Source organism: Mus pahari, chromosome 10 (genome assembly GCF_900095145.1).
Source record: "Mus pahari chromosome 10, PAHARI_EIJ_v1.1, whole genome shotgun sequence".
Taxonomy (NCBI): Eukaryota; Metazoa; Chordata; class Mammalia; order Rodentia; family Muridae; genus Mus; species Mus pahari.
This window is the reverse complement of record NC_034599.1, coordinates 108,228,091-108,251,189: the sequence shown is the minus strand read 5'-3', so window position 1 is coordinate 108,251,189 and position 23,099 is coordinate 108,228,091. Positions and strand designations below refer to the sequence as shown.

Sequence of the window (23,099 nt, the reverse complement as noted above, 5' to 3'; positions counted from 1 at the left end):
AATGTCACTTTGGAGAGACTAGTGTTGTGGTTATGTGGCTGACAGAATGTCTTTCCTGTCATACCCATGCAGTCCTGCAGCATGGGAGCAATGCAGACACTCCAAAGAAAGTACATTGTGTCCCTTAGAAATGTGCCAAGGATGTGGAGTGTGTTAGCCAGGCTAGCAGGGTATACATAACAGCAGTGCCCCAGGTGCCACAGGGTGGATAGTGTAAGCACTGTGACGTGGGGACTGAGGTAAGGCTGCAGGACTGAAGATCAAGAATGGAGAGTAGGGAGCTTGCCTGGTGTGAGACTGGGTTTCCACCGCTTTGGGGAGAAGGAGATGTACAGACAGAGATAAAGGCTCTGAGGAGTCTATGGAGAGACATGTGGCGGCACACAGTTAGAAGGCTGACAGGATTCATGCAACATGACCAGGTAGTCATTTTAAGATGTGAGGAAAGGGTGGCACCTAGACTCTGAAAGCAAATGTAGTATGTGTTTGGCTTGGGATGGTGTCTCAGGTGTCCTGTCATTGGTTTGGTTGAATATTGAGTTTGGGTACCTTTGTGACATTCAAAGAGGAAATATAGCTGAAGATAGATAAGGCTGGTTTAGAAATGGAAGGTCCAGTTGGACCTTCATGGGCTCAGAACCTGGGTCTGACTCGGGTCTCAGGAGATGTTAGAGTGGGTTCCTGACCATTTTAAGTAGAAGATGCATACCTGTAGAGAGAAGAGCAGCTTCAGAGCTGGTGTCTCTAAAGCTTGTCCAAGGAAGGCAAGCCACCATAAAGGGAAAGTATCCTGAGGGCAGCCTTGGTCACCAACTTGGAGTGACATGCTCCTGCTTTGTGAAACATGTTTATAATCATTACTTGAAGTAAGATGTTGTTGTTTTGTTTTGTTATTCAAAAAAAGTAGTTGAAATTTTAAGCCTGATCCTTGCTGTGCTACTGGCTCTTTGCTACAGTGTTGTCAGAAGGTTGGAGATGGCTGGCTGCTTCTCCAGGGGAGTCCTTTACCTGCCTAGTTGTTGCTTATCAGTGCGTCTGGAGCTCTGCAGCGCTACGTGCTCTCGGTTACCATGCTTTACATGTCTGGGGCTCACTTTTGAAGGTAATTCTGTGGTGTGGAGATTCCTGAGTGGCACCAAGGACAGTCTAACTTTTGATCTTAAAAATCCCCTTGTTGAGAGTGTGGCCAGGCGGCTTGGACCGAGCAGGGCTTTCCTTGCCAGTGGATTGTGGAGAGTGTACAGCCAGTCTCTTGTCTTCTGTTCGACATGGCATGTTCTGATATTCAGGTGAAAGAGCTGGAGAAGTGTGCTTCAGGGCAGGCTTTTGAGCTGATTCTAAGCCCTTGGTCAAAAGAATCTGTCCCTGATTCCCCCACCCCCCCACCCACCCCCCCCAAAGAAGGATCTTTCCCTGGAGGAAATTCAGAAGAAATTAGAAGCTGCAGAAGACGCAAGAAGAAGTGGAAGTCTTGAAGCAGCTTGCTGTGAAGCAGGAGCATGAAAAAGAAGTGCTACGGAAAGCCATCGAGGAGAGCAACAACTTCAGCAAAGTGACAGGGGAGACTAACAAAGAAATCTGGGGGCCGGGTGGGGTGGGGTGGGGTGGCTGCTGAGCTGGAGCTTATGCAAGAGAAGGACAAGCATGGTGAAGAGGTGCTGCGGAAGAACAAAGAATCCAAAGGCCCGGTGGGTGAGACCAAGGCTTTAGTTCCAAGAACTGACTTTCTCCCCGACCCATTCCTAAATATCCAGAAACTGTACTGGTCAGTGTCATTTACTTTTTCCCTCCTGACAGATATTCTAGAAGCTGATATAGGACCCTATAGGTAGATCCAGACCATGAGATGTTTTAGGGACACAAGGGGGAGAAAGTGGAAGTGTTTTATTCTTTTTTAAAGTGTTGGTCTTTGTAATGTAGCTATTTTTCTCGTTGCATCTTTTCTACTCGGGCACATTCCATGTGCTGGGTTAATGGCTACTACTGTATTGACTGTGGAAGACATTTGTGAAGAGTATGTAGTGGTTTCTTCAAACCCACTAGATGCTGAGTATCTGATCACTTTCCAATCCCAATTCTGTTCCAATATCACCAGATGCTGCAGTACTTCAGCGGTTAATAAACTGCATAGTGCTGTAGGGAAAAAATCCCCTTCTCAGAAAATTTATTAATATTATTTCACTGCCTTATAGCATAGAGAAGTTACACTGAAAAATGTATCTGATTTTGTTTATAGAGTTTTATTTGATTGATTGATTGATTGATTGATTGAATAAATGAATGGATGAATGAACTATACTTTATCAGTAGCATTTTGGGCTTATGTTTGAAGCCTGCTCTGCCCTCCAAATCCTCATTACTTAGTGGTTCTGTTTGGTGAGTGGAAGAACTCGGGGTGTCTCTTGATTTCTTAACTTTTTCATACTTTGTTACCTTGTAATTTGCCCTTCACTTTTGTCTGTTAAAATAACCTGCTTATGATTTAACTGGATAATCACAGTTTTCCTTAAACCTTGAAAACGGGTTCTTTTATCATCTGTTCATCACAGTAGTTGCCTCTTCACAGGGGCTTGCTTCACAGTTCCCTCTTCATCGTGAGATATGTATAGCCATATATTGAATATAAAGAAAGGTGTCCTCGTGTTAACTGTTTTTATAACATTTCCTCTTTTCTTTTGTCCAGGTTTAACTATAGATCAACACATCATCTTGCATCTCATGGGTTCTATGAGTTTTTAAATTGGTTTGATGAAAGAGCATGGTACCCACTGGGAAGAATAGTGGGTGGCACTGTAAGTATATTCCTTATCTTTGTGGTAACTGTAAACTGTGGAGTAAAACATTTCCTGCTAAGGGACGAGGGTCTCGGAAGGCTGTAAATAGTTCACAAACACATCTTCCGTGGCTGATTAGCCGGTGCTTCTCAGTTCTGTTCTTGGCAGTTTATTTGTAGGCTATCTCCCACTGCCCCCCATTTCTGATTGAAGTCAGAACTGTCTTAAGAGCCTGCTGTCACAAAGTACCTCACGTCCAGAGTGCTTTTTCACTGTGTTTCTGAGCAATTGAGTTTAAAAGCTTTGGGGGGAAGGAAATAAAAATTTTGAAAATCAAATTAATTAAAAATTTCCAGCCTCAAGCTTCTGAATTAATGTAGATAATTGAACATTATTGAGTAGGGTAGAGCGTTCTGGATCCAGAAGGATGACATGAAGGTTCTTAGGGTTTAGTGTGCAAGGAGAGCTCGTAGAGAAGGGGGAAGACATGGCAGGCAGCTCTCGGAGAAGTTCGTGCACTTTCGTTTCTTCTTGAGTACAGGTTTATCAGCATCACTCATAAATGTCTGCTCTCTATATATCATTCATTCAGATTCATTTCCTTTTTTCTAAATCCTTGAGTTTATTTTTTATGTTCCCTTCCCAGCTGCCTGTGCTGTTGGTAGTAACATTGAGCCTCTGTCCACTGTAGGCTGTGTTTCTGGTGGTTGAGGTCATTGCTGTGCTGTCAGCAGCACTTCCTGAGTCCGGTGGTGTCATTATCCTTCCTTTCATGTTAATCTGTTTGGGTCTTCTTCATCTGGGGGCTTTTGGTTTCTTTTATGCTTATTCTGTAGCCCATGCTAGCCTTGCATTCAACAGTAACCCTCTGCCTCAGCCTTCCGAGTGATGGAATACTAGGTGCGAGCCACCATGCCTGCCTAGAATTGCATTTAGCCTGTAAACAGTAGGGGCTTTGTAGTGCTTTTTTAAATTTTCAAATGTATTGTAGTTAAGAAATAGCTGTAACTTCAGGCCTTTTAGTTTTCCATGCTTGATTATAATCTTATTGCATTCTAATTTATTCCATACTCCTTCCTTCTGTGTTTAGAAAGAGTGGTGCATGTGTTTATGCACATATATTCACATGTGGATGCACATGTACATGTGGAGACGAGAAGTCAGCCACAGATGTTCCCTGGGTGCCGTCCTCCTTGGGTCTGTTGTTGTTGGAGCAGAGGCTCTCACTGGCCTGGAACTCTCTAACTGGGCCAGGTTGATTGCTCAGCAAACTCCAGGCATCTCCCTGCCCCTGCCCGCCTTGCCGTTCCCCATCTCTCAGTACTGGGACTACAAGCAAGTGCCGCTAGTCCGCGATTTATGTGCGGCTTGGGGGTGGGGCCGGGTCTTCATCTGAGCTGTCTCTGCAGCTCCAGTCTGGGGCTTCTTATATACTCTGACATCGCTGTAGTTTTGGAACAATCTTACCTCTGAGGGACTTTGTTCCTACTTCGGAAGGCAGAGTTCCTTCCTGACTTCCCTGATGAATGAGAAGAAACTGTCCAGTTTAGTTTCATACACAGGTCAGACTTTGCTGGGAGCTAGGCTTTTTCCTCTGGCTCCTGTGCCAAGGTAAAACCACTGAACCTCTGGCTACAAGGTACATATTACACCTGGTTTCTCGGGCTTTTTTGCTTTCTTTCTTTTGGATTCTAGTAATATGAATGCCTACTTAATTTGAACTGCCTTGTTTTTTACATCTGAAGAGTATTCTTTTTTTCCCTTACAGTTTAAATATGTATATATTCAATCTTAAATTTATGTGTACATGCATTTGTATTTGTGCACCATATGCATGCGTAGGGCCTATAGAGGTCAGAAGAACCACAGGAGCCACAGGAGCTGGGCTTGTGGATAGTTGTGTACTAACATGTAGGTGCTGGGAACTGAACCTGAGTCCTCTCTGTGAGAGCAGCAAGTACTCTTAGCCAGCTGAGCCATCTCTCCAGCTCCAAGTTTGAATGTATCTGTGCTGTCGGGAGGCTTTGGTTTTAGTCCTTTCGCCCAGTAGTACTTTGTATTTTGAAGGTTTTCTGACATTAGTTCCATCTGCCATATAATGGATATGTTGATTTATATTGAGAAGCATTTCAAGTTTGTGTCTATTTTCTTTCTGTACTGCAGATAGAATCATACAGTAGTAGGAGCTAGTATTGAATATGAAATGGAGCAAAATGTTTTAAGAATTATAATGACTTACTATGCTGATCTTCTCAACCTGGATCCTATTCTGTGCATTCACTGGACACTGAATATCCACTCTACACCTGTATTGTTATTGATGCTGAGGAATGTAGTTATTTTTCTGGAGCTTATATTCTTGTGAAGTTGAACAGTTAAAAATAAGATTTATAAAGTGTGTTCAATGCTAGTAAATGTAATAAATGTCAGGGAGAGAAAGCAAGGGGGTGAGTTAAAGCCAAGGGCTGGGAGGGCATGAGGCACGCAGATTCAAGTGGGACAGCCAGGGAGTGAGAATATCACTACCTTCGTGCCTCTGGTCTTGGGAACAAGAGCCTTTGAGGATGAGGTTGCAAATGCAGGATTAAACAGTTTGGTAACTGAGGAATACTTGGGAATGAATACCCTGGGTCCCGAATCTTCTTGTGTTTGCTGCTCTTCTTTTGGTGTCAGGGTGGGTGTGCCAGGACAGTAATGTCCCTCCCATCCCTGATACTTGGAACAGTGCTTTAAGCCTCTTAGGCTTTGGTTGTTCCCACATGACTAGTCCCTCTTAGCTAGAGGTGTTTACCTTCTCAGTCTCAGATTGAAAAGTGGGGGAGACGAACTACGTTCATCATTTCTCTTTTTTATATGTACACAATAAGAACAAGAATGTTAATGCCACTCCTAAAAGATAAATGACTAAGACAGTTCTCAGAACTGAAAAAGATAATTAATAAAGATGATTACATATTCTTATTTTAATTATTCTTGGTTTATATTCTCTCTGTTCTTTTTACTTAAGTATGAATTTGTCCTTTGTATCTATTCCAAAAAGATTTTATTTTGTATCATGTAAAAGGGGAAGGCCTTTCCCCTCGATCTTGGCTACAAATGATGTATACTAATACAAATGGAAGAAATCCTCTGTGTGTGTGTGTGTGTGTGTGTGTGTGTGTGTGCGCGCGCGCGTGTGTCCCTACTTTGTTTATTATGTAACTAAATTCCCTTTTCCCCCCCTCTCTAGGTTTACCCAGGGTTGATGATAACAGCTGGCCTTATTCATTGGATTTTAAATACATTGAACATAACAGTTCACATAAGAGATGTGTGTGTATTCCTTGCACCAACTTTTAGCGGCCTTACATCCATATCTACGTTCCTGCTAACTAGAGAACTGTGGAACCAAGGAGCAGGACTTCTAGCTGCTTGCTTCATTGCTATCGTACCAGGGTACATATCTCGGTCAGTGGCGGGATCCTTTGATAATGAAGGCATTGCCATTTTTGCGCTTCAGTTCACTTATTACTTATGGGTAAGTACCATGTAATGTTAGCTGCCTTAAATGCTGATGATGACCTTCCACCCTAAGGCTTTAGGGCGCGCATGTATCCTTTACCACTAGAGTTGCACACAGATCTGTTACTTTCATAATACATTTAACAAAAGTTACCATTTAAAAGCATACAAGCCAAGTATATCAATAACTGTATTAATATGTCTATATAAATTTTAATTTTCACCATCTTATTGTATCTATTTTATAATCATAGCTTAAAAAAAAAAAGCTACCGGCCTGGTGAGATGGCTCAGTGGGTAAGAGCACCCGACTGCTCTTCCGAAGGTCCTGAGTTCAAATCCCAGCAACTACATGGTGGCTCACAACCATCCATAACAAGATCTGACTCCCTCTTCTGGGGTGTCTGAAGACAGCTGCAGTGTACTTACATAAAATAAATAAATAAAATCTTTAAAAAAAAAAAAGCTACCAGGAGCAGCCCGTCAACTATGCGCACCTTTTCTGTGAATACTTTTTATACATTTAGCTAGATTTTACATTCCCTTAAAAGCTGCCTGGCTTGTGGGTATTTTTTGCTTTGACCTGGCCTGAAATTCCAGGAAGAGTGCTGCAGAGTGATCTGTAGAGAAGGCCTCTGTTGATCTCGAGTTTGAAAGAGAGAAAGCACACACATGAGTGAGTTTGACTATGTCATTAGGACAAAGAATACTGCCTGCCATCGTCATCAGAAAGTGTCTTTAAGGGCTCTTCACAGCCTACGGCTGGAGGGGGGGCACTAAAACACCACACCTAAACACAAAAATTTTTAAACTCTATTTAAAGCCTTTTAATCATGGTAAGTTTTAGTACTAAAAATAATACATGTAAATGTGAGTAGATCTTGTTAATATAATGCCGGTGGGAAAATTTGTGAGTGAATAGTTGTGATAAATTATGAATATGAAATTTAAAAGATGCAAATTAGACACTTGCAGTTTGTAGCAAAATTACAACAATGAGGAATGTGTGCCTGCTCCATAGGGTGTGTAGGTGGCACTGAGGAGACAGGAGTCGGTAAAGGAGATGCGGCCTGGGTGGCTTCAGTTCCTTTTTAAATTAAATTATTTGAAGAAAACAGTGGCCTTGATTTCAGTTTGAAAGTTTGGATGGATACATTGGTTAACTGTCTCATTCACCTACATCCTGTTATTACTTCTCATGTTTGCTAAAAATACCTTATTGTGGGAAACTTGTACAACAGAAAAGTGAAGGTACAAAGTCACTTAGAAATAACTCACTCGGGCTGGTGAGATGGCTCAGTGGGTAAGAGCACCCAAAGGTCCAGAGTTCAAATCCCAGCAACCACATGGTAGCTCATAACCATCCATAACAAGATCTGATGCCCTCTTCTGGAGTGTCTGAAGACAGCTATAGTGTACTTACATATAATAAATAAATAAATCTTTAAAAAAAAAAAAAAGAAAGAAATAACTCACTCACAGTGGGCATTTTAAAACAAATTGTAGTTTTCTAGCCCCTTGTATTGCTGTATATTTTTGTAACAAGGTTTTGATATGTGTATGAAAGTGTCTTGAGACTGGCCCTAAAGTCCTTGCCTGTGCATCTGCCTCCAAAGTGCTAGGATCATAGTTTTATGCAATTCCTGGCTTCTGTGTACTTTTCTATCCTTCATTTTCTTCCAACTGGTGGGTGTGAACTGTTGAGGTAGTAGTGTCCTAACCGAAGTCTCAGCTACCTCTTAATATTTAAAATTTTTCTAAGATTTTAATAAAATTCATTTGTGTTGTTGTAAAGAGTATATTTAATTCTTACTGCATTCAGTGTTGTGCAGCTGGCATCACTATTATTACAGAAATTTTTTCAGTCTAAAAATTGTGCTTGGACCTCAACCCTGTCCTTGTCAATACCTCCTCTTCCCTGCTGTGTGGAAACCATGAGCCTGCATCGGAAAGTTCCATGTCTTGCTGCTCTTGTATGATACTGTCTGGAGGCTCATGTGTTGGGGCCCGCATGTAGAGGCCGAAAGGCAAGTTTGTGAAATTGGTTCTCTCTTCCCACCTTTACAGAGGTTCTAAAGACCAAACTCAGATCATCCAGCTTGCAAGGCAAGCATTGTTTAACACTGAGACCTCTCTCTGAGCCATTGAACTAGTTTTATCTTTTATTGACTTACCCAGTCTGGACACTCAACATAAATGAAATCTTACTACATAGGACGCTTAGTGTCTTGGTTTTTGTGTTTAGCATAATTGTTACACATATATCTATATTTTTTTCTTCCAGCTTTTTCTATTATGGTAAAATACACAGAATATAACATGTACCAAGTGTCATGGTTTAGAAATGTTGTCTATACTTATAATGTTTTGTGACCATTCATAAGACCCACTCACATCCTGTAAAATGCAACCATTCTACCTTTTGTCTCATTGACTTGGGCTAATTGAATAGGTAGAGACTTGTAGTTTACACTTGTATAACAGTTAATCTTTTAAGTCTTTTGTGGACCACTGTGTCACTTTCCATAACTGCCATTTCTAGTTTCAATCAGTGGTGAGCAGAGATGTCTAGTGACTGCATGTGTTCACCAGCACTTGCTCTTCTATGGCTGTTTCTTACTCTGGGCCTAGGCTCACCTCAAATCCTCACTATTCCATCTGCAGCCTCCCAGGTAGCTGGGGTTCCATGTGTGTACCTTTATGCCTGGCTTAGTTTTTCTGGTGCTAGTAACAATGCTAATAATGGGTGTAAGGCAGTGTAACTGGTTCTGGTTTGCATTTCCTCAGTGATGAGTGGGAAGCACTTTGTGTGTCTTAGAGCTAATTGGATAATTTTTTTGTAGAAATGCCTTTTAAAGTCCCTTTCTCATTTTTGAGTTGAGTTTTAGTAGTTCTCTATGTATGCTTGCAACTAGTCCTTTATGGATTATCTTTATGGTTCTCCCATTTTATGGTCTGCCTTTTTACCCCATGAACATCTTTTGATATACAAAAATTAATGTTCATGAAGTTCAACTTGTCAACATTGTCTTTTGGGCCATCTCTCCAATTCCTAAAAGAAGTGTGTCTCATTTGTCGTGACAACTGCTGGGCCATCTCTCCAATTCCAAGCTGAATCAGTTTTTAATGTTATTGTTTTGACCTGATTTTTCTCTTCATAAGTAATTAGTAATGTGTGTCCACTTTGCACCATTTGTATTTCATATCAGTTGTGTGCTTTGGTGGCACAAGTTAATTCCTGTATAGTCTGTAATGATGTCTCATTTCTGCTTTTAATATTTTGTATCCTCCCTTTCTAGTTGATTAGCCTGGCTAAGGTTTATCTAGCTTCTGGGCTAATTCCCTCCCCCAATTACATTGATTTCTTGTCATTCAGAAAAAGATTACTGGACCCTGGAGAAGATTTAAATTCAGACGCTTCATCTCTAAAGACTAAAATTATACCCTGCTCATCTGTCCTAACCAAGTCAGCCTTTTGTTTGGTGAATTCACACTTAGCACCATTTATTCTGTAATTCTATTTGTATTTGTAATATAGCATCTTTCTATCTCTAATGTATATTTTTTAATTTTAGTTGTTCAATTTTTTAAAAAATCTTTCTTGTGTATAGTGGTTCAAATGCATCTTGGGTACAGTCTGCCTCAAGTTGTTATTAAGATAATTGTAGTACATTTTAGCAGTGTGGTTTCATTGTTTTTCTCTTATTCCATTATCATCATATATGTATATGTGTCACTAGTCTAAAAGTTCAAATAATAATTGTATATTGTATGCATATATATATATATGCATATTGTATGCATATATATATATATATATATATATATATATATATATATATATGGATATACACATATATTTACAGTTGATTGCTTTTGTTTTGTTATGATGGGTCTCAGGTAGCTCAGGCTGGCCTTAAATTTGCTGTAAGGCTGAGGTTGGCCTTGAACTTCTTATTCCAAGTGCTGGATTACAGACCTATATACCACACCGAGCAGCCTGTCTTCATGTTTTAATGATAGTTTCTTAGGGCTGCTCCTTTGGTTTTTGATCAGAGGTCAGTTAATAAGCATTTTCCCTTATGGTTTTTTTTTTCCTCACTCTTCCTTTTCGACTGTGTGTCTGTCTCTCTCTCTCTCTCTCTCTCTCTCTCTCTCTCTCTCTCTCTCCCTCCCTCCCTCCCTCCCTCCCTCCCTCCCTCCTCCCTCCGTCTTTCTCTTTCTCTTCTTTTCTTTTGTCTTTATTTTTCAGTCCTTTGACCGTTGTCTAATTTGGTTTTCTTTTATTTATTATACTTGTTGGCTTATTGGGGTTCATGGTAGATGGCCTCATGTGTTCAGAGTTTGCCAAGTTCATGGTAACCGTCTGTCTGTTTCACTAGTTATGTATACTGTACACTATGTTATGCTGCTCCCATTGCCTTACAGGGCCATCCTGGGTTGTCCTCTGCTTTCTTACCCATTTTATTCTCCAGGCACTTTTTGGTTTTTTGGAAAGGATCCTCTGTGCATTCAGTCACCATCTACCTGGTGTCTGCTGCTCTTCCTGGTAGGGCATTTGTATCTGTTGCTTTTAGTCTTTTTAGCACTACAGGGTTTGTAATGACATTTCACCTCAGCTCCCTTCTGCAGTCTTTTTGTAATCACCCCTCAAATAGATTATCTCAGGCTGGCCAAAGGACATTTTCTGGCTTTTCAATGGCCATCATTTTAATAAATGTTTCCCCCTGTTCTCACTGAGAGCAATGAACTAGAAATGCTTTCTTTCCACTCCCTCTCCCCTCCTTGCTTCTTTTCATTGTATTCGTTTTCATATTTTATACCAAAGTCTAGATATTACCTGGAGTTAACTATACTGTATTATTAAAAACCTGTTTTTAAAAAGACTTTCTGGAAATTTACTTAGGTTTGTTGAACATGCCTCTTAGCACAGAGACAGAAAACTTTTTGAATATAAACTTCTTTGTGATGGGACCGGTTCTTAGGTATTCATCTTAAAAGTGACCATTTGCTGTGTGTCCGGGTCTGTGTCAGTTATTCTGAAGATGCTGCTAATTTGCTCTTTTAGGTCACAAACTCATTTGGAAATTACTACTTTAAGACTAGATTGGTTGAACTTTGATTTATGTGTATATAGCCTTTCTAATATAGGTTACTGAGAGTTTACTTATGTACTGGGCCTTCTGGAAGACAGTTCAACAATATACATTTTAAAGTGTTGGTTATGATAATAAAACTTTCTTGTAAGTTTTTCAAAATGGAAACTTCAGTCATATATATTATCCTGAATTCAGATGAAGAAACATACAAGGCTAGCAGATGAACTATATGAAATGTAGATTTACTGAACACATTTATTTAAGGCTCCAGTTTATTGATATTAACCATTTCATGGCAGAAAATGAAAACAGGTAATTTTTCTTTATTTGTTCTTTTTACTTAAAACTAACCAAAAGGAATAGGTTATAAAAATGCATCTTGTTCGGCACTATAAAGGTGTATTTTAGTCAGTTGGGCTAGCCAAGCCTCAGTCCTCACTCAGCCTTTTCCATTTTACAATGGCTTTTGCATTTGTTGTTTTTAGGTAAAGTCTGTGAAGACCGGGTCTGTGTTTTGGACGATGTGCTGCTGCTTGTCATATTTCTACATGGTAAGACCTGTGCCTGCCTGCCTGCCGTGTGCTCTGTCTGGGGATGCATGTGGACTCTGCTTGTGTGCTCTTTACGTTTTCCTTTAGCACCCCTCAATAGAAGGGTGTTGGGGGGGGGGGAGAACGAGAACTTAGGTTCTTAAAAGTTACTTTAAAATATTTTTGTATGCTAATGTATGTCTTCATAAGTTGATTTGATAACCAATGAATCTTTAATCTTTTAACTATATTAAAACAAGCTGGTCCTGAAAGATCTTCTTGTCTATTTTAAATATATGAAAGTCCTGAACACTGGTTTTTAAGAATATTTATTTAGACTTAGTATCTGTGGTTACTCTGATTTAAAAAATATGAATACATATAATACAAATCAATGATATATGCATGTGTGTGTGTATAGTCTTGTAATCCATCTTACATCTTCAGCCAACCAGCACTGTCAAGAGTCCCACGGTGTGACCAGGGGATGTGAGTGCCCCTTGAGCTGAGTCACTGACCAGAGTCAGAATTCCTCATTCTTAAGCTCAGCGAACCTTCTTTCAGTAAATAGATCATCATAAATAGATTAAATAAAAGCTTGTTGTTTTTGTCTATATTCATTTCCAGGACAGCCTATTTCTTCTTGTTCAGTTATATGATGTTCTTAGTCTTCCTATTAAATCAAATCTAACTTGAGCTATTCTCCATTGAGTTTAGAAAAGCTTACTAGGTTTATGGGATCATCTTATTTTACTTATCAGTAAAACAATTCCCCCAAATCCTAGCATTTTATTTTTTCTCATGTTTAGGTTGTCACGACAAATGAGACACACTTGTTTTAGGAAGTGAGAGATAGGAGCCATGTGTCTGAGCCTCTCTTTCCCCACAGGTCTCTGCGTGGGGAGGTTATGTGTTCATCATCAACCTCATCCCTCTGCATGTGTTTGTATTGCTGCTGATGCAGAGGTACAGCAAGAGAGTCTACATAGGTAAGTGGCTCTGCCTCTAAGCTGCGCTCTTAGTAAACTACTTTGGTTTGCTCAGCATTGCCCATGAAAAGGTAGTGCATTTTTTATGTTTAACTTGCCTTTATGTTGATTACATGAGACCCTGTCACAAATAAGCAAAACAAAACAAAAAAACAGTGGAGGGCAAGGATGGCCCCAAAACAAGCCTCATGCGTTCGTTCACTTGCAGTAACATGTAAAAATAGTTCATTTGTGTGACTGGTTCTGTATTACCTGTGCCTGAATTTATCAATGAGCTGGCCTGGGGGAGGGATCAGTGGGTAGAAGCATTATACATTCCTTATAGGGATGTGGTTATTAATGAAACTGCAGAACAGAGATATAAAACCTGTACTGTTTTATCACAAGAATTTCACTTACGTTAATGAGAGCTTGGATATAAAATGTCAAAGGTAAACATGGTGTAGGATTTGTTTCTCTCAGTGAGAGACACATCAGCTAAAACTTTATAGAGTGACTTAAAATAATTTCATGGGGCTGGAGAGAGATGGCTCAGCAGTTAACAGCACTGACTGCTCTTTCAGAGGAAGGACCCAGGTTCAATTCCCAGTGCGCACATGGCAGCTCACAACTGTCTGTAACTCCAAAAACTGATACTCTCACACAAACATACATGCAGACAAAAACACCAATGCACATAAAATACTTTTGTAGGATAAAAAAATTGTTTCTGTACTACAGTTTTTATTTGCTTTTGAAATTTACACTGGTGACATTGGTAAAGCTTATTAATTAGAAGCCAAGTGTGGTTGTACATGTTTGTAGTCTCAGTTCTAAGAGGTAAGAGGGTAGCAAGTTTAAAGCCAGCCTTAAATGTGTAAGAAAGTTTTGCTAATTTAAAAATAGCTTATATTATAGTAAACAGCTCATATTAATAGCAGTAATTACCCTAAATTTATGTGGTAGGCAGAGGACAGACACACCTTAGGTAGTGGTCAAGGGTTCTCATAACAGCTTTGAATTTTCTTATATAACATGTTTGTAATACTTATTCTGACAGCTCATATTTTGATTGTCTAATAGGGTTTTTGTTACCATATAATATTTGGAATAACACTTTAACATTTGTAGCACAATTTCCTGATTATATTTGTTTAAATTATTTAATTGCTATCATAAGTAATTTTGGTGGATTTGATCCAAACTATTGGGATTAATAAAAAGATGTATGATTTTTATATTTGCGACAGGTAAAGATTTACCAAGATAGGAGATTGCTCTTGCATCTAGATACATTATTTGCATGATTGGGTTATTTATAAAAGCATAAAGTAGTTTCCATGCTTCCTAGATTGATCCTTTTAGAGACGATGATCTGTTTCGAGTTTTACCTTCATGCTGTATGAACAGGGCCAACGGCAGTGCTGAAAGACATTTGTCTTGGCCTCTCTCTTGCTTACAGGTCTTAGTGTTGGTTACAGTAAATGCTTTCTAGGGGAGCAAGGAGCACTCATTCCCTGAACGAACAGGTCTAGCAGTATCTTTCTGTCTTAAGACCAAAAATACGTAGAGCAAGGGCCTTTCTTACTGTGACTTAACAGGAAGCTTTGCTTGATCAAAAGCCTTCTTCAATTAATACAGACAGATTTTTCCATATCTACGAACGAAAGTAGAAATATGGCTTTGGTGCTATCATAGGTGAGCCCAGTCTTAGAACTGTCCCTGTCAACTTGTGTCAGGAGCACTTCTGTGTAGAAGTTAGGAGACTACATGAGATGCTTAGGTCTGTCTAAAAGCCTGCTCACTTAAAATCTAATACTTGGGAGGCTGGGGCAGGGGGATGCCCAGTGTTTGATGTCAACCTTGATCACAGTGAATTTCAGGCTAGCCTGGGGTAAAGAATTGCAACCTTCCCTAAACAAATAAGAAATTCCTAAATGATTTTTAGTGGAATAAATTTACAATTTTGTTTAAATTCTTTTAAATCTGTTTTATTTGTAAATTATGTTTGCTCATATTTGTCTGTTGTGCTTTTTGACACATACAAGGTAGGTATAGTTTTTGCATAGTTGCAGGAGTGATTGAGTCACAGTATCTTATTTTTTTAAAGTAAAATTAGCCAGGAAGGGTGGGTGCACACATACCTTTAATCCCAACAATCTAGAGGCAGAAGAAGGGGGATCTCTGAGTTGAGGCCAGCCTACATAGAGAGTTCCAGGAGAGCCAGGGCTACATAGTGAGACTGTCTATCTCAGCGGAAAGAAGAGTTGTATTTCATGAATTCTCCCATAGTGTGTTCTTAATCTCTGTGTGCTCTGATGGTGTCTCATTAACATTTGTCAGAACTAATGAATTGCTTCTGTAAGACAGAAGTAGAATTTGAAACTTATTTTATTTTGTACATATCTATTTTGTTTTGTCTGCATGTATGTGTGCATGCCTTTGTGCCTGCTGAGGTCAGAAGAGGGCATCAGATCCCCTGGAACTGGAGTAAATAGACAGTTGTAAGTCATCATGCAGGTGTTAGGAATTGAACCCAGGTCATTTGGAAGATCCAAGCCAACTGACTGGATCTCAACTGCTGATCCATCTCCAGTCCAGAAGTAGAATTTTAAATCTGGAGAGATTTCCTCTAGATTCTCATCCTTAATTTCCTATTAGGTGGTAGCAGAGGATACTTCTCTTCTCTTCTTTTCTCTTCTCTTCTTTTCTTTTCTCTTCTTTTCTTTTCTTTTTTTTTCTTTTCTTTTCTTTTCTCTTCTTTTCTTTTCTTTTCTTTTCTTTTTTTTGTTGTTGTTGTTTTGATTTGTTTTTCTTTGTGTTTGTTTTTTCGAGACAGGGTTTCTCTGTGTAGCCCTGGCTGTCCTGGAACTCACTCTGTAGACCAGGCTGGCCTCGAACTCAGAAATCCACCTGCCTCTGCCTCCCGAGTGCTGGGACTAAAGTCGTGTGCCACCACTACCCAGCAATACTTTTTTTCCATTTGAAAGTATAATAATCTCTGCTCAAGTAGTTTGAGTAAGTCATATCTTCCTGCCTTTAAATTTGGAGCTTGTAAAATGTCTGTTTCAGTGACATGCTCTACCTGGTCACTGTGAGCAGTGTCCTTGGAAAGGTCTATCTGTGCCCGTGCACACGTCCAGCTTTCCTGCTAGTCAGAAGAGCCTGTTTCCTGCCCTCTTGCTTTTGCTGCTCTCCCCAGGCTTTACCAAAACTCTCAGTAGCCACAGTGCTCACAAAGTAGCAAGGTGACTTTATTAAGTACATTTTTCAGCATTCTTATAAACTTTAATATTGTTTGATAGCAGTCAAGTGGAACTGATTGGATTGTAAGGTCTTTCTCTTCTGTATCTTGTCTAACAGAAGAGGGATATTCTGTTAGCTATTCTATTAATCACTGACCAAGAGATGAAGGAACTCACAAGGGTTGGCGGGCCCTATGGTGGGTTAATGTAAATGGGTTTGTGGGTTCACTGACCCTTCTCTAAGTTTGCAGAAGGAAGAGTAGTAGCAACTTACAACTCCAGAGACGTGGGCAGAGGAAAAGGTGATAGGGACCGTGTGAGCCCTGACTGGAGCCCATTTGAAGCAGCCATGGTAGCTCCATAATTCAATCAGTAGGTTATGCAACAGCCAAGAAAGACCCTGTCTCAAGGAAGAAGGTGGAGGAGACCTCTAGGTTGTCCTCTGACCTCCACATGCATGCACTGTCACTCCAGAATAAAAAATGGCCCAGAGAATGCTGCCGAGTTGCAACGGCTTCTCAGTGAGGTATGGAGGTGAGCGCAGCAGACACTCTGTCACCCTAAGGTCTCAGTGGACCTGGAGCTCAGTGTGCCATTGGCCACAGGTTCACTACCTGCCATGCCACTGCCACTCAAGGATTCTGAGGGGAAACAAGATTAGGATTTCTATCGACTTCTGTCTCTAAACAGAGTTTTCTTTGGCTAAAACTAAGTTGTACATGGGAAAAAGTCCAGTTGCTTTAGGGGGCATTTTTCTAACCAAGAGCAGAGTCTGCAGCAATGAATGCCAGGAACTGTGTTTCCACAGGATGGCAGTGTGGTAGCACTTTTATGATGTAATGAGTGATTTACGGTATCGTTGGGTTGTGCTCTTTCTTAGAGCTCACTTCTTTGATGGAATAGGAAGAGTTGAGAAATAGGTTAGTGTAGCTGTCTAGAAAGTTGGGCTGGCTGGGGTCGTGGTTTGATAATGGCTCCTAGTGAAGTTTCAGGAAGGAGCGGTGCTGTGGGTTTGCTGCTGAGGTCCTGTAAGGATGGCCTTGTGTACCTTTTATGCTGCTGTTCCTGCTCCTGCTTGTATAAGCTTCCCCACCCCCTGCTGTCACAGTGTAGCTAGATGTACTGTGCTCTCCGTGCCAGTCAGACTAACTTAGAGCCCAGCTTGGATTGATCTTACCAGGGTTCTCGGTTTGGAAAACGTCCCGATTGGCATAGATAGAAGGTCTTTTTGAAAGTACACTATTGGGTGCTGTCTTGTAATCTGGAGGGAAAAGTACTGTATCTTTACAGTCCATAGAGGTGTTTCTTCTTAATCTTAATGTCTTTCTACTTGTGAGAATCTAATTTTCCACTTTCTATGTTTTAAGCTTTTTAAAGTTTGTGAGATTTAAATTAGATATTGAGTTATGTGTACTATTTTATAAATTTAGGAAGCACAGTATCTTATGTGAGGTAAATGTGATTTTTGGCACTGTATGGAGCTTGACTAGCAGTCACAACCTTGATTTGGTACAAGTGGTTTCCTGTGTATTGAAGGGCTCTGTGAGTTGGATATGTATTTCTCCTGTATGAACACTTGACAGAACCCAGTGATCCACAGCTATTAGAGCTCAGGCTGCTGTGGGTCCAGCTCCTTTAAACAGAACTCGGAGTCCGTGCAGGGTCCTGCAGAGTGGCTTCACTGGCTCAGGTGCATGAATGAGGCTGATGCACAGGCCTTTCCAGCTGTGATGTCAGTTTCTATTACTTTGTTTGACATACGCCAAGCAATAAGAACTTACCCTTTCCTCGAATTCATTTTTGACACTCTTCCTCTTACCATGGACTCTAGTGCTTTCGTTTCCATAGAAACTTGTTATTGGTTGCTTTGGTGTTTCCTGTCCTGAAGAGCACCTAGAGCCTCAGGCACGCTGGATAAGCACCTCCCTGCTGAGCCACTCCCTGGCCCTGGTGTTGCTTCTCCTTACTGATGAGAACCAACTCATGGCCATGGGAAGCAGTGGTGGGAAGGAGGTGGAGTTTTCTCTGGGGTGTGGTGAAGATGGGTTTTTCTTTGGGGTGATCATATGCTTGTTTGTTGTAAGGTAGTTTTACTGCCTCATTTTCTCCTTGGCTTTTTAAAAAGGGGAATAGTTTATTGTTTTTAAATTGAGTTTGTATTGTCTATTATACTCAGTCCAAATCCTGTGAGTGTTGCTGAATTCCATGTTTGTTTCTAGGAGGCAGCCCCAGCCTGGGGTGATTTTGCAGTGTTTAGTGTGTGCAGGCCTCACTGAGGAAAAACTGCACTCTTCACAGTCTTTCCTAGTGGTGTCTCTGTCTCTGTGTGTTCCTGGCTGGGGGTGGATTCCTCAGTTCCACACTGTAAGATGCATAGTGATCACAGTGCGTCTGCGGCTCTGATGTGGGGAGGAGGTCACAGACCCCACCCAGCTCTCGTTCTGTGGTAATAGAACTGAAGAATTTGATTTTGTATATTTGGGGATCACATGGTAACCTTGTTCTCCCTCCCTCCCTCCCTCTGTTTTGTTTTGTTTTTGTTTTTTTAAATCTCCTTCTGACTCTATCAGGGCTTCAACACAGATTAATAAAAGAAACTTACTAGAAGGCCCCTTGACCACATAAGCAGATTAAAAATTGTGGTAACTTGGATTTTCCTTGAGTATTTCACAAAGGGCCATACCACTGCAGCATGAGTGTGTCTACAGAGTTCACTTTGGGTAGCTGGCAAAACTGTGGCCTTCATTAGTTCTGAGTCTTTAAAAACTCTTTCCACAAAGTCTGACCCTTACTATCATATTTATGAGCTTATCTTTCCAACACAGTAGTTATAACTTAGCAGACAGCTTGGGAAGTAGTGTTGCATTTGAACTAATGGTTCACAATTTCCCTTCTAAAAATTAGTTTCTTTTAAAAGCAGATAAATACAACTATAAAGGCAAGGAGAAGGGAGGCATATGCTCTGTACTGTGTTGTGAAGAGTATAGCAGGCAAAGAGCATGCAGTAACATCTTCTATTTTGAAGATATTCTAGACTTCCCTTTTTGTAGTGACTTAATTTACCCAAAACTGAACATCAAGTACATTTATGAAAATGATGTGTATAAATTTTATGAATAGAATACTATTTCCACATCAGCTTATTGTAAATAAACCTTTTATCTTCTGATAAAATTTTAGTTTCAGTGACTCCTAATACTTTCTCTCTAGTCAGATGACCTAATCTTGATCTGTAGCCATGTGAGTGGGAACCAGTCTGTGGCACAGATTGCCACTGCACTACAGCAGCTGTGTGCTTTAGGATCCATGTGAGCTAGGAGGGGTACTATGGAGAGCAAGCGGTCTTTCTGTTAGATTGACTTCTGTGACTGGGTTCTTTTCCTTTTTAAACTCTTCAGCTTCTACCTGAGAAGTCTTAGGAAACTGCATAGAAGGCACAAAATATTCAGAGCTTCTGGGACTAGTGGGCACACATGATTGGTGGTAGGTGTTTGTGGGACCATGAATATTTTGGATTAATAACACAGCAATGGTAGTTACTTAATGCAAGTGCAATTGCAGAATTTCTTGGCTCTTATCAATGATTACTAATGGTGAATTAGAAATGTGATTCCATTTGCTGGAAAGGTAGCACTAGTCTCTAAACTGTAAGTGAGGTCTGCAGACAATACTTTTTAAAATGGATAGGGTATTTACGGTCTATGATGCAACTAACGTTCATGTACCAAATCCACTTCCAGATTCTATTAAGTTCTGTTAACCTTTCTAAAAAGATTTATTAATATATTTATTTGTTGAGTATTTAATGGCAGTAGTAAATTACCCTTGTTTCCTGTTTTGTTTTTATAGCATATAGCACTTTCTACATTGTGGGTTTAATATTATCCATGCAGATACCTTTTGTGGGATTTCAGCCAATCAGAACAAGCGAGCACATGGCAGCTGCAGGTATGGAAACTAGTGTTTGAAGTTGAGATGAAAGGACATTGTAAATGTTTTGTCCACTTAAGATGTATGTGTGACCTTAATCATTTTTCCTTCTATACTGACACTAAAATGAGGTTTCAGGCTCTTTATTATATCATAATTTGTAAGAGATTTCAATAATAATAGATGGTATACTTAGCTTTCTATTGCTGTGATGAAACACTGATTAAAACCTACTTGAGGTGGAAAGGATTCATTTGACTTAAGTGTCCTGCTCACAGTCCAGCGCTGAGGGAAATCGGGGCAGAAACTCAAGGCAGGATCATGAAGCATAGGCCACGAAGGGTGCTGCTTACTGGCTTGCTCCCCAAGGCTTACTCAGTCTGCTTTTTTAGACAACCCAGGACCCTTAGTCCAAGGTTGGCCCTCACCATCCACAGTGAGCTTGTCTCCCACATCAGTCATTAATCAAGGAGATACTCCCACACTCTTGTCCATCAGCCAATCTGATATCATTCTCAGTTGTGCTTCCCCTTCTCAGGTACCCTAGCTTCTGTCAAGCTGACAAAACATGGGCCAGCACACCAGCACAGGACGAACTATGATGTTTTACATCTTTGCTGATGCATGCTAGTGTCAGTGGGCACAGTTGGCTCCTCTTCTTGTCTGGTGCATGTATAAGGATTCTGATCACTTTGGGGAAAAATGTGCAATAGGATTTTTCAGGTCATTAAATGTGGGTTAGCTGTCAGTTGACACAGGGAATATTGGTAGGTGTGATAACTAGTTCCTGGGGTGAAGGATACAGAGGTTCTACAGTTTTGCAAGTGAAAGTATTAAAAGGGCATTAGGGAAACGCTGTGATGGTATTCACGGGAGCCTTCTCTTTAACCAGGTGTCTTTGCGCTGCTGCAAGCTTACGCTTTTTTACAGTATCTGAGAGACCGGTTGACAAAACAGGAGTTCCAGACCCTTTTCTTTTTGGGTGTCTCACTAGCTGCAGGCGCTGTGTTCCTTAGTGTCATCTATCTGACATACACAGGTAGGTGCCATCACCTGTAAGATGGAAGTCGTGGCTCTAGATTACTGTTCAAGAATAGTCGTTCACAGGTTCTTCTTATACACTCCGTATATCCTAATGTCAAATATTGTATAATGTCAAATAATTATCAAAAGTTCTAAACTCCAATAACACATTACAAACTGCAATTTTAAAAAAGCATGAGCTGCCATTCCTGACTTTAGAAAAAACTAGTTTATTTTAATATTACTGCTTTTCAGGCTCTTGTAAAATCCACAAACATCTTTCTCTTGCTGGTTAAAAATCCAAAACTATTGAAAACTCAGCATCTGTGATAAGCTAGTATTTGCTTACTTTTTTGTGTGCACTCTCTCCCCTTCCTTGGAGACTGTTGACCACATGCTTTGGATCTAAATGACTCCCTAACCATGAGCTCACAAGTCTTGAACAGCAGTCCAGTTTCCATATGCCCAGCTGATGGACAGGCCCAGCACTGGATGAATGAAGGTGTGACTGGAGTCAGAGTCCTAGGTGTTTGAAAATACATTGGTATCTATAAAATAAAACAAACAATATTTGAATGTTGTTTAAATTATTCGTAATTAATAGTAACAAATCTTTAAAAGGACAAAATTGGATTGGTGCAATGGTTCAGCTGCTAAAGATACTTGCCATGCAGCTGGTGACCTAACTGCTCCCTGAGACCCAAGTCACAGTGCAAGAGGAAAGTCAGCACCGCAGACTCTTCCTCTGACCTCTACATACGCTCCATGGCTTGCAAAACACACACACTAATAATGATAACAGTAATAATAGGTACTATCATGGCATGCACCCAATACACACCAATGATAATGTTATTTTCTTTATTTGTGTATGTGTGTGTGCAGATGTTTTGCCTACATGTGTATGTGCTCAGTGCTCAGACACCAAAATGGGATGTCACATCCCCTAGAGCTAGAGTTAGAGGCAGTTGAGAGCTACCATGTGAGTGCTGGAATTCAAACCTAGATCCTCTGGAAGAATAGTCAGTGTTCTTCACCGCTGAGTCCTCTCTCCAGTCCCAAGCTAAGCATGGTAGCATACAGCTGCATTCCCAGCATTTGAGGGGTTGAGGTAGGAGGGTTGTTGGAAGTTTGAAGCAAGCTGTGGTCGGGTGGGGCTTTATCTCAACACCCCCACTCCCAGAGAGAGACAGAGACTGAGAGAATTTACAAAATAATAAAAAGGCAGATAATTTCCTCTGTGTTTTTCCTTTAAGGTTATATTGCACCATGGAGTGGCAGGTTTTACTCACTGTGGGACACTGGGTAAGTTGAAATACGCTACTTTGGCCTTCTATTCAAATAGCCTCTCTCCATGCGTTCCTATATTGTGAGGACTTCAGTCATTACTTAAGCAATATTAAATACCCAGGCTGAGCTGTTTGAAGTGAATGCCTGTTGTTTTGAGACCTAAGTTCTATATTCGTATTCTACATAGCCAACTCCTTATTGTTTTGTCAGAGCAGAAGCATTTGTATAATTTAAAGTTGGGAACTTTTTTAAAAGGAACGAATGTAAAATTTACATTTTAAGTTTTGTCACCAATAAGGTACTGTATTAAAGATTTATATGAAGTAGGCATGAAGAACTCTTTGTATAATCACTTAATTTAAGCTTCTGCTTAAAATCCTGAAATACACTAAGGGTGCGTGGTACATTTTTTAAGGGTGCTATATAAAAGGAACTCATTTTAAAACTTGGGTTTTGAATTAGACCAACTACTTCAGTGAAACCTTTTGTCTTTAAAATGATGGCCTAGTGCTGCAATGATGTCACTGTCTGTGTGGTTGCTTTCTAGATGACCACCATTTATTGACCAGGTGTCCTTCCAGTAGGACACCAAAGCCTCCTGTGCAAGTGAAGTCACATAGAATAAACTGTCTATGGCTAAAACTTTTAACCTGTGGATCCAGAGAACTGGAGGGAACCGGTTACAGAATTGACTAAGCTAAATTCCAAAGTGGATGTGTATCAGTTGTACTTAGGCTTT

General features: G+C 40.3%; 1 protein-coding gene and 1 pseudogene across 1 annotated transcript in view; both read left to right on the top strand.

Annotated features, from left to right (window-relative positions):
* Stt3b (STT3 oligosaccharyltransferase complex catalytic subunit B) overlaps window positions 1–23,099 on the top strand; it is a 61,842-nt gene that overhangs the window by 26,123 nt on the left and 12,620 nt on the right. Inside the window, exons 2-8 of the mRNA XM_021206084.2 lie at window positions 2,684–2,792; window positions 6,004–6,291; window positions 11,860–11,925; window positions 12,794–12,893; window positions 19,967–20,065; window positions 20,940–21,086; window positions 22,327–22,375. Coding sequence (XP_021061743.1) covers window positions 2,684–2,792; window positions 6,004–6,291; window positions 11,860–11,925; window positions 12,794–12,893; window positions 19,967–20,065; window positions 20,940–21,086; window positions 22,327–22,375 — 858 coding nt within the window. The remainder of the gene's footprint in view (window positions 1–2,683; window positions 2,793–6,003; window positions 6,292–11,859; window positions 11,926–12,793; window positions 12,894–19,966; window positions 20,066–20,939; window positions 21,087–22,326; window positions 22,376–23,099) is intronic.
* Window positions 1,080–1,832, top strand: LOC110327552 (annotated as a pseudogene).